A 12,266-nucleotide genomic window follows, 5' to 3' on the forward strand; every position below is an offset into this window, starting at 1 on the left:
ATTTTGGTCTGTTTCTCATAAAAGTCTTTTGTGTGGCTTTAGAACAAGACTTCATTATGCTCCTTTTAAAGAGCGTATTTTAAAGAGCTGCATGAAAGATTATTCAGAAATTTTTAAAGCCATGAAAATAACTGCTTTTGGTAGGACTGGGTTTTGAAACAAATTTCACGATTCAATTCTGATTCACAAGCTTTTGATTCAATATTATTTTGGATGTATATCAGGTACTGTACATGCAAAATCTCTCAACTAATGCTGTAAAATTTACATGAGAGTCAGTTGGTACTACATTACTATAATATTAAAAGTTAAAATTCAAATTTCACTACCAGTCAAAAGTTTCTGCACAGTAAGATTTTTTTTTTTTTAAAGTAGTCTCTTCTGCTCACCAAGCCTGCATTTATTTGATCCAAAGTACAGTAAAAACAGTAACATTTTGAAACATTTTTACTATTTAAAATGACTGCTTTCTATTTGATTATTTTTAAATGAATTTATTTCTGTGATTTCAAAGTAGATTTTTTTACTCCAGTCACATGATCCTTCAGAAATCATTCTAATATTCTGATTTGCTGCTCAAAAAAAACTATTATTATGTTTTTTTTTGTTTTTTTTTTTTGTTTTTTTTTTAGGATTCTTTGATGAATAGAAAGTTCAGAAGAACAGCATTTGTCTGAAATGGAAATCTTTTGTAACATTATAGATGCCTTTGTCGCTTTTAATCAATTTAAAGCATCCTTGTTAAATAAAACTATTAATTTCAATCATTTTTTTACCCCCCAAAAAGAAGAGGCTAAAAAAAACATAAAAAAAATCTTACTGTTCAAAAACTTTTGACTGGTACTGTACATTCAAGGAAGTTTTTATAATAATAAAGTTAATAAACTTGTATTATTGAAACATAAATTAAACACTGAAGAACATTTTTCTAGCTGACTAATGGGTTTATGGTCACCGAATATGTTTTTTCTGAGGTAAATGTGATGTTATATGAGGTATTGTTATATTAACGTCTTTGCACGGTTAAAACACTTGACAGGATACGGATTTCGGTAGGATGTGCTTTTTCTTTTAACATGCCTTTGGATGTTTATTCATGTTTATTTCGAGCTATAACTGGTATTAAAGCAGAGATGATCCATTCACGTGCCGCTTCTCTTGAACTAAGGCTCTACAGCAATCTATCACTCGAAATCAAAATGCCATTTATTGTTTGGATATTTTAATACAATGGACAAAATTTGAAATCTGAGACTTTGTTTCATATCAAAAGTAAAAAAAGCACAAAGCTTATTGCGAATAATTATTATTATTATTTTATTTTATTTATTTATTTTTTTGGATAGGAGGTGCGCTACGATGTTCTGTTAATTCTTGGGACTTGAAATCTCATTTCATTACTCAGTCCTAGCATTTGGGTTTGGAGCAAATATTGACTAGATTTAAATTTTTGGCTATTCCTTTTGGGTCTTTAAACTGAATAAATACAGACCTGAACTGAGCCATTTCCTTTTTTAATTAACGTATAGTGTTCATAATAGAACAGATGTACATTTTTATACTCATTGTTGATTTATCTTGTACACAATGTCACCTGCTCTGGTGTCCACACCCCTCTTGCTTGATTTGTGTAACAGTGAAAGCAGCAGTGGCTGCCAGTACCTGACACACACACACACATGCACACACTCCCTCCCTCATTGGTGCCACAAAGAAAGCTTTTTACCAGGACATTCTGGTGACCTTTAGTCTTATGTGTTGTTTGAACTGTGCTTAGGAAGGCTGGCCACAGGACAGCAGTCAGCACACATACACCGCATTAGCAGTCACATCAGCCTCAGGCTGAAGAGTGTGGGAATTATTGCATATGTGTGTTCATAGACAGAATAGGCAGACGAGAAATGTTTGTAATTTTTAGAAACTTACAGGATGTTTTTATCCACCTTTTTTTTTTCTCGTTACAGCGGGATTTACCATTTGTAAATTTTATGGGTTTGGCTTCTGGTCTCATCTGCGTCCAGCTATTTTTAGCTGTACAAAACAGCTCATTTGCTGCTTGATATTGCAAATTGGTGTGTCTTACCATATTATATTAATGTATTATCTTAATTAGGAGCTCAATGGCTTCTAGTGCAGTTTTACAGTTTACTGCATGTTGCTATTCTTCCCATTATTTTACTATAGCAGATAATGAAACAGAAGTCTCACCCATTCTCACCCAAGCTTACTTCCACATTGTAGAAAAAGGTGGATAGTGCAGTGACCTCTTATATGTCAAAAGATCAAGTGAATTTTGGTTTCTCAGAGCATGACACCTTTAAGGCCCAGACACAGATTGCTGATATTTGATTGCTGATATTTGGTGCTAGAAAACTTTTAAACAGAAGCAGTTGGTTGTTTTTTGGTTGTTGGTTGGCCAATTATTTTTTTTTAGGGGTTCAAGGTCTTAACTCTAAAGCCCTATTGTTAGAGTGGTCAAGAATCAGCGATCTCCACGTAAAACTGATCGTGCAGACCTAAGCATAAGTTGTAGAGACTTGAAACTTGGAGGGATGGTACTAGTTGCACCACCAACAACATAACCAATGCTTGCCCCAGTCGGCCTGACAGGGGCGCTACAGCCATCAAAAGTACAAAATCGCAAAAGTACAAACTTCTAAACCGTCAGTCACAGGCTCGGGTGTCTTATGTCGTTGGAATCCTTGGCTCACGCCCGACAAAATGGATTTCTCAGATTTGATCGTGAGCCTGTTGAAATTTTCAGGTATTTCAAATTTATTGAAAAACCTACTTTTGCAAACTTGTCCTAGGATTTTCAGCCAATCTGAACCAAACAAGTGCAGAAAGATTCTCCTTAGAGTGAATATCAATAATTATAAAAAAAAAAAAAAAAAAAAAAAAAAAAAAAATTGGACCTTTCGACTCACCATCGCAAAGGGACACCAAAGGGGCGGGACCACTTTTAGTAAAATGCATATAACTGATGGAATGAGATATCTTCGCCAAACTCAGATACACATGTAAAAAAATTGTGGCACTTGGCCACTTGGTGGCGCTATAAGAGGGGAAAAAACATGGCTGTAAAAATGGCTGTAATTACGCAAGGATTTGTCCTGTCAACATGAAAATCGCTGTGAATGGTCTTGGTCCAAAGTGCCACAAGCGTCTATAAGGACATTCGCATATCTCAAAAAAACATGGTTGCTATTGGCCGATGAATTTTAACGATAACGATAAATAAAAAAATCTATAAAATTTACCCTTTGGGAAGCTCTAATGGGGATTTAAAAAAAAAAATAAAAAAAGGGGCCTGTCCAAATTTACCCAAAATCCTATAAAGCCTAAAGGAAAACTCAAAACTTCACAAAACCCGCTGAGCACATGCAACAGGTAATTACAAACATTAAAAACATCATATTTTTATGGCAAATTATCTGTATTTGCCAAAATCCTTTTTTAAAACATTAATTTGTGTGGTTAAAGGCTTTGCTAAATAATACGTATGTCTTATCAAAATCTTATCCAGTAATCAGAAATAACTGGTTAAGTCAAAGTAAAGTCATTGAAAATCATTGTTTAAAAGGTGTGGGAGCCCTGTTGGTAGAAGAATTGTTTATTGTGATCATTACTATTAATAAATTGTTTTTTAGTATTGCTGCTGATGCTATTTTTACACCAAGTCTAGAAGCTTCCTGTAACCATGGAAAAATCACTGCAAGGCGCAGCCTCTTGTGACTTATAGCTTTGTTAAATCAATCTCAAGTTCTCCTCTAATGGGATCTGCTATCCCAGAGTTCACTGTTTACTAAGAGCAGTTCTCATTCATGTAAATCCATCCAGAAGCGGCGTGCTTGAAAGCTGTGAGTTTTGATTCGCTGCTGTCGCACTGGTTCTCTGTTTCATGCTCGTTGTAGCTGGAATGTTTGCTGTTGTTGTCTTTGATAATACCGAAGCGTTGGATGATCTATGATCTATTGTATCACAGAGTAACTGTCCACTGTAAAGCTCTGGTCATGTCGCTGTTATGTCTCTGCAGTCATTGTCTGCATGGAGCTTTTGTTCATAGCGGTGGAAGTTTCTGTGTTTGACTGGGCGGCACCTACAGCTGCTGTGATGAAAGTCTGTGGGTGGGAACGCTCAACCTGCCGTCCATATTCAATTACGACCGCATTCAAATTCGAGTGGCTTGACCAACAAGCACTAGCTCTTATGAGATAATATAATACTGATCAGAGGTTTTAGGATGTGCCATTTAATTTTGTATACCTTTTCGAGAATTCCCACGATCATGGTAAACGGAGACATGTCATAGAATCCACCTGTTAAGTCTAACGTCATGCGGCACTGTTTACAGATCCAAGCGCTCTGTCAGATGCCAAAACAAACAACAACAAATGGTGCTAATATACACTCACGCTGCAGTACTGCAGAAAAATCATGACTAAACCCAATACCAAAATCTCAGATTGCTGTTTCATCTTTTATTAATGGTTAAAATATCGGTGTCTGGAATGCTGTGAGCCCAGAGACTCTTGTGTACAACTGTGAATTTTTAAAAGCGTAGCTTAAATGTGAGATATGAATAAATAGCGCTCATAAACGGCTGGAGTATTATCAAATAAAACAAAGTAGAGGCTTGGACCTGGAAACAGTATTTTTTCATTTTTAGGACAGTTATACTTTGGTGTAAATAGTGATTCATTTTTTCATAAGATTGCATTAATACTTTAGATCAGAGGTGCTCAAACTTTTTACTTTGAAGGGACAAAAATTAAACTTGATCGGGGCTAAAAGTTATGGAAGACAGTTTCTTACAAAAAAAAAAAGGTAATTGCGACTTTTTATCTCACAATTCTGACTTTTTTTCTTGCAATTGCAAATTTACATCTCACAGTTTATACTTTTTTTTTGTTTTTGTTTTTTTTTTCCCTCAGAATTGTCAGATATAACAACATTTTTTTTTTCTCAGTTTCAAGCTGTCTCATAATCATGACCTTTTGTTTTCACAATTGCGAGATTATATCTTGCAGTTCTGACTTTCTAATATGTAGTTGCAGAGATTTTAACTCAGAATTGTGAGATATAAGATATATATAAGATATATATAAGTCTTTTTCCCCCTCAGGATTGGACTCGCAATTGAGATATAACCTCTCAATTCTTTTCCCCCCCCCAGAATTATGAGTTAATGTCAGAAATATCAGAAAAAATGTCGGATTTTATAGGGTCCTATGAACACTTTTTATTTATTTATTTATTTATTTTTTACCAAATTTCATTTATTGATTTATTTTGCAAATTTTATTTTATTTTATTTTATTTTATTTTTATTTATTTATTTCATTTTTCTAGACTCTGTTTTAATGGTTAATTAAAAGTTTAATTAAAAATGTTAATCAAAAAACGTGTAGCACGCAAGTTTATATCTCACAATTGAGATATAAGTGCTCAATTTTTTTTTTTTTTTTTTTTTTTTTTTTTATATATATTTTTTTGATATTATAAGTTAATATCAGAATTGCGAGGGGGGGAAAAGACGTAATTATAGGGCCCTGTGAATACCTTTTTTTTTTTTTTTTTTTTTTTTTTTTTTTTTTAATTCCATTTTAATTTTTTTTGTATGTTTTTAGTTTGTTTTTTTTTTAGACTCTTTTTTTTTTTTTTTTTTTTTTTCTCAAATTCAGTTCTATTTTCATTATATTCTGTGTTTTCTGTTGTTAATTTCATTTCATTAATTTTTAATAATAAAAAGCATCTCTAATTAAGTGATATTGTTAAAAAATATAATTCATTATTATTTTATTTATTTTCTTTTTTTCAGAAATACTGTGTATTTACATTTTTCTGGGTAAAATGCTGGTAAATAATTTTTCTGGTAAATATTTCCTAAATAATTGTTTTAATAATAACTATGTAGTGTGATTTACATTATGTATTTGTACTGTGAATATTTATTATGTGTATATATAAATAGACACACATGCATGCATAGTTTAAAAAAAATTTTTTTATATATTAAATATATTTATATATAATTTAACTATATCAATAAAAATATATAGGTAAATGTTTTTAAAATATATACTGTATGTGTGTGTATTTATGTATACATAATATACACAGTACACGCATATATTATGTAAACAAAGACGTTTATTCTGGATGTGATTCATGGTGATTTATTGCATATTAATCATGATGACACAGCGGGCCAAATCAAACATAATCACAGGTCAACTTTGGCCCAGTTTGGGCATCTCTGCATTGGATCCTTTTGTCAGTATGTTTTATGTATGTACCTGTATTAACTCAAACAGTTTTCTACAGTTCACTTTATAAAGAAGAAAGGATTACATCATGGGAAAACGTAGGCCAGATTCAAACCTATCTTTCCTTTTGTGTGCCCAGGCCAGGCCTTGGCTCAAAGCTCAAACTGCATTTGTTCTTTATTAAAGGACAATACTAACAGAATTTATGAGAGCGCAATAAAATCACAGAGAAGTGTTTACAGCGGTCCGCTGCATGTACTTCCTGAACACTGGGCCAGTAAACGTCCAGAGACGTGGCTCCGGATAGGATGGTTTACACTTTGCTTTGGCCTAATCTTTCTTTTATGGCATTGCCTGAGGAACACATAAACAAACTCACATGCCTCGAGTGGAGCTGATAAGACATCCGGGCTGAATCAGGGTCAGAGAGCAGATAAAGTTAAAGTGGGTCAGCTGAGGCAGAGGAGGGAACCCACACCTGCTGCTCTCAGGTGGCGTTGTGACTCATGTGACTCGGGGCCGAGGCCGGCTTCATGTTCAGGATCTCTGCCCCCGCCCCTCGTCTCATTCACATGGCCTCACCTTGACTTTTGATTTTTCTCAGAGGCTGAGTTTCACAACACAGTCTGTTTAGCACCGCATGTTCCTACAAATGGCTGGAGCTACAGCTTTCAGTGGCGACCCCTAACGTCAGTATGGTCGATTAATCAGTCAGTAAGGTCGACTACTGGGTAATCTAGTAGGTTTTTTAAAGGTTTTGATATATTTTAGCAGATACATTTAAAGAAACATCAAAGGAGATGAGTTTAGAAACGCACATTGAAATCAGTAATTCTAGCAATATGACATGCTGTGATTTAATGTTGCAGTCTAGTAACGATTAGACTCTTCATGTGCTAAAACCCTTTCCAATACCCTTTCTTTCAACAAAACACCAAAAGCACCACAGCTGGCTGCCCTCAGCAAATTAATAAAAATTAATAAAAAAAGAAATTAATAAAAAAAAAAAGCTCTCCATAAAATTTCAACTGTTAAAACTGGCCACAGTGAGCAATAAGGTTGCATAATATATCTTGCCATACCATTATTACCATAAGTTATTGGCCCATATTAGAGACTTTTTATTTTAGTGGATATTAGATATTTAATTATACATGCTCATTTCCCTTTTTTCGCATTTAAGTGTTATCTTTAGCAAATCTGTATTCTATGTATAAATCTTTAAAAATTTATTTTTTTAGAATTTAGTATTTATTTAGAATATTTTAGAGTAGAATATTTTTTTTTAATTTACACATTTATTTATCTGTTTATTTAGTTTGTTTACGTGATCATTTACTCTCCTTTATGTTGTTACAAACTCATAAGATGTTTATGAATTTAGATTTCTTAAAAAAAAAAAAAAAAAAAAAACTATTCCAGCATTTAAAATGATTGCATTTTAAGTTATTTATTTAGACAAGATGGTGTCGAAAATTAGTTAGTTCACCTAAAAATAAATAAATAAACAAACAAATAAATAAATGAATAAACATATATATAAATAATAAAGAGGTTTTTTTTGTTGTTGTTTTGGTAATCATTTACTCACCCTCATGTCGTTACAAACTCATAAGATGTTTGTTCACTTTCGAAACACAAATAAGCATATTTTTTTTGTCTTCTATTTCTCCTGAAAGTCCATTCCACTAAAAATCAGATATTTATTTATTTATCATGTATTTGTTTATTTAAATTTGGTAATCATTTACTTCCCCTCATGTCGTTTTTGAAACATAAATTACAATATTTTTTTTTTTTTTGTTTTCTGTCCCTCTCTTGAAAGTATATTCCATCAAAAATCAGATTTATTTATTTTGTCTTAAAAACCGTGTACAATATTAGTTACATCACCTAAAAGTTATTTTTTTTTTATTTACACATTTATTTATTTATCTGATTATTTATGTTTGTGATCATTTACTCACCCTCATGTTGTTACAAACTCATTAAAATGTTTGTTAATGTTTGTTTTAAAAACACAACTAAGGATATGTTTTTTTTTGTTTTGTTTTCAATGCCTCTATTGAAAGTCCCTTCCACTAAAAATCAGATATATATTTATGCATTTATTTATTTATTTATTTACCTACCTACCTACCTATTTATTTATTTATTTATTTATTTATTTATTTTGGTAATCAAAATAATGTACAATATTAGTTACATCACCCAAAAGTTTTTTTCAATATTTTTTTTGTATTTGTTTCTATGCCTATATCAAAATCTGATATTTATTTATTTATTTATTTTGGTAATCATTTACTCACCGTCATGTTGTTACCAACTCATAAGATGTTTGTTAATTTTTGAAACCCAAATAAGGATTTTTTTTTTGTTTGTTGTTTTTCTCTAAGCTTCTATTGAATGTCCATTCCACCAAAAATCTGATATTTATTCATTTATTTATTTGTTTATTTATTTATGTATGTACTTACCTTCATGTCATTCCAAATTTATAAGATGTTTGTTAATATTCGAAACACAAATAAGGATTTTTTTTGTTTGTTTTATAAGCCTCTATTGAAAGTCCATTCCACTTCCATTTACTTATTTTTATTTTTATTTATATAATCATTTACTCACCCTCATATTGTTACAAACTCATAAGATTACACAAATAAGGATTTTTTTTGTTTTCTATGCCTCTAAAGTCCATTCAATCAAAAATTATTTATGTATGTATGTACGTATGCATGTATGCATGTGTGTATGTACAGTATATATGCATTATGTAATCAGAATAGTGTAAAATATTGGTTACTTGACTTTTTTATTTTTATTTATTTATTTAAACATGTATGCATGTATGTATGTATGTATCTATCTATTTTTTTATTTTTTTTATTTAATCATTTATTTACCCTCATGTTGTTACAAACTCATAAGATGTTGTCGAAACACAAACAAGGGCTGACATGGCATTAAATAAAAATATACTGTACTAACACAAACGAGTATTTTTTTGTGTTTTCTGTGCCTCTATTGAAAGTCCATCACACCAAAAATCAGAACTGTATTTATTTATATATTTTGGTAATCATTTACTCACCCTCATGTTGATCCAAACTCATGTTTGTTTATTTTCAAAACACAAATAAGGATATTTTTTGTGTTTTCTATCCCTTTATTAAAATGTCCAAAAATCGGAAAAAAATTGTATAAATATTCAAATCGGTTTAATCCTAGTCCTCCGAGCAGACATGGTTGCTTGATATGATGAACACATTTAAGTAATAGTGACCATTTTCATTTTTGATGGAACTGTTCCTTTAATATTGGTTGTATGAATAATATGAATGTATTTATCAGCTTACCAGACAAAATGTTAACATTGGTGCATCCCAACCCTTATGTTCTGTACAGTATAATCCATAGTTCTCCATTTATCATGACAGACTATTTTGTTGTGAATTTGTCATGTCCGATTCAATTTATTCTCTGATACGTTACTTTGTTTTTGCCTCTCCATTTGCTGACAATAGTTAACGTGTTGTGTTCAATACAGAGGAAGACTGACCCAAGAAGTCATGAAGAGAGAGTCAGAGCAAGTCAGAGAGATTATATTATTGTTTCTATGGAAAACACATTATTTTCTTCTTCCTGATCTACACGCATCAGTCCCTAGGGCAGGGATAAAATCTCTCCGCAGATGTCTGAGAGAATTAGCTTGTGTTAGAGCCGAGCAAAAGCTCTCTGTCTGTCCCTCTGTCTCTCTCTGTCCAAGCGTCAAATGCCGTTCTTAAGGATGTTTGAGAAATGCCTCTCAAATAAGTGTTGACTAAGTGTGTGGTGGGTGGATCCTCAATATAAAGTGCTCTGATTTATGCCGTTGGTTTTGCATTTTAATCCCCATTTGATTACGGCGGGTAGGAGCACGCTGGGAGAAATATCCGTGCCGGCACAGCGTGCTTTAATTACAGTAGCCGCTCTGAGGGAGGACTGTTCTTGGAAAACAGGGCCGTGGGGGTTTATTAGACTGGGGAATTCTGTGGATTATTATATTAAAAACAATGGACGAATATTCTTAGCCTTTGTATTGGTGTGAGAGGCTAAGAAGTGTTTCTCTCTGTCCTTAGGGGTCGTCTTGATGGAGATCTCAGACGTCCATCGGAAAGTCAACATAGAGCTGGAGGAGAACGTGAGTGTGTCTTTTTTATCAGTTTCCTTGCTGTAAACATATTCTTAGACTGGCCGAAAGCATGATCAAACACACCCAAACAAGAGATCGCCATCTGCAATTTAACCGCATATCAATCTTCCCATTTCCCATAAACTTTATGGACTCTCTCCCGATGACGTACAGGCAGTCTTATTAGTGTAAACAACAGGAAAGGGTAGAGGAATACAGCGGACACACCTAGATTGTAGTGTTTTTCTCTCAGAGCAGGTTTGAACATGCCTGTTGATGCACCTGAGCCCTGCGCCGTTTGATGACACGGCCGTTCCTGCTGGTGCAGCTGCTGACTGCAGCCTGTGAATGGAAAAACAGGCCTTCAGTCAAAGCTGATATCACTTTCACAAACCTGATAACCTGTGATCATTCCTAAAATACCTGACAAAGAGTTACGGTTGTGAGACTGATTCCATTCCTAACATTTGTTGTATTGTGAGTCTATACTAGCTTGACAACAGTGTTCAAATGTTGTCAAAACGTACTAACATACATCAGTTTTACTACACTAGCATAATTTGAAGTTAAGCTACATAGTATGACTTTTTTCCAAAAATTGTCATCGTTTACTTACCTACATGTTGTTCCGACCCATAGGACTTTTGTGCAAATTCAAAACACAATTTAAGACATTTTTAATATTCTCTCATAATTTTTGTCCATGCAACAAAATTTACAAGCTTTAAAAAGTTTAATCCAAGCCTTCTGAAGAGATACAATCACTTTATAATCAGATTTCATTTAAAGGAATAGTTCACCCAAAAATGAAAATTCTGTCATTAATTACTCACCCTCATGTCGTTCCAAGATCATAAGACGTTCGTTCATCTTCAGAACAAAAATTAAGATATATTAATGAAATCCGAGAGCTTTCTGACTCTGCATAGACAGCAATGCAACTGACACATTCAAGGCTCAAAAAGGTAGGAAGGACATCAATGAAATAGTCCATATGACATCCACATCAATCTACACCTAATATACCACAATGACAAGGCAAAAAACAGGATTGTAACAACTTTGCAAATTTATTAGAAATAAAAACCTGAAATGATTCCATTGCATAAGTATTCATACCCTTTTCTGGGACTTCGAGTGAAGTTAAACTGTGGCAAATAGTAAATAGCAACTGTGTGCCGATAGTATTGTGTATTAATGATATTCAGAGAAATTGCCTTTTGCTGATGCCTTTGACAGCAAGACCATTATTACTATTACTATTATTATTATTATTATTATTATTATTATTATTATTATTATTATTATTATTATTATCCATCAAAAATATAGCCTAGGCACCTATCTTTACTAATGCAGCACAGAGAGTCGCTTTGGAAACTTTGCTGTGGCCGCAACCTGCTCCGGTTGCTGTGTCGGAGCTAACGGACACGGAGCAGACATGTGCAGTGTAAATAAACGGTAAGACATTTAATCATCATACAGTGCAGATAGCTTCACTGATTATAACGGGAGTGTTTTTATAGAGCATAATACTTGCACTAGACTGAAGTTCGTTATGATGCTCGTTTTGAATTACTGAGGAAATGTAACCGATTGATTAACTGCTCGTCGTAAAACATTTCAAAAACATTCCTCCTCTCCTGAAAGATTTGTGCATGTCTCTGTCTTCTCGGAACCGTCACAAGACCCTACTGGCAACTCCTAACCACTTGAGAGACCTCTCGAGCTGTCTTAAATAACTGTGAGAGTTTGATAACTTGCTTTTATACTTAAGTTTGAAAGTAGGAGTAAATTTGATGAATTCTCAGCACTTAAGACTAAAA

General features: G+C 33.1%; 1 protein-coding gene across 1 annotated transcript in view; it reads left to right on the forward strand.

The window, feature by feature from the left end:
* The window catches only part of baiap2l1b (BAR/IMD domain containing adaptor protein 2 like 1b), a 72,067-nt gene that overhangs the window by 18,050 nt on the left and 41,751 nt on the right, over window positions 1-12,266 (forward strand). Inside the window, exon 4 of the mRNA XM_051106087.1 lies at window positions 10,388-10,449. Within this exon, the coding sequence (XP_050962044.1) occupies window positions 10,388-10,449 (62 nt within the window). The remainder of the gene's footprint in view (window positions 1-10,387; window positions 10,450-12,266) is intronic.

The sequence above is a fragment of the Labeo rohita genome, chromosome 3 (assembly GCF_022985175.1).
Source record: "Labeo rohita strain BAU-BD-2019 chromosome 3, IGBB_LRoh.1.0, whole genome shotgun sequence".
NCBI lineage: Eukaryota > Metazoa > Chordata > Actinopteri > Cypriniformes > Cyprinidae > Labeo > Labeo rohita.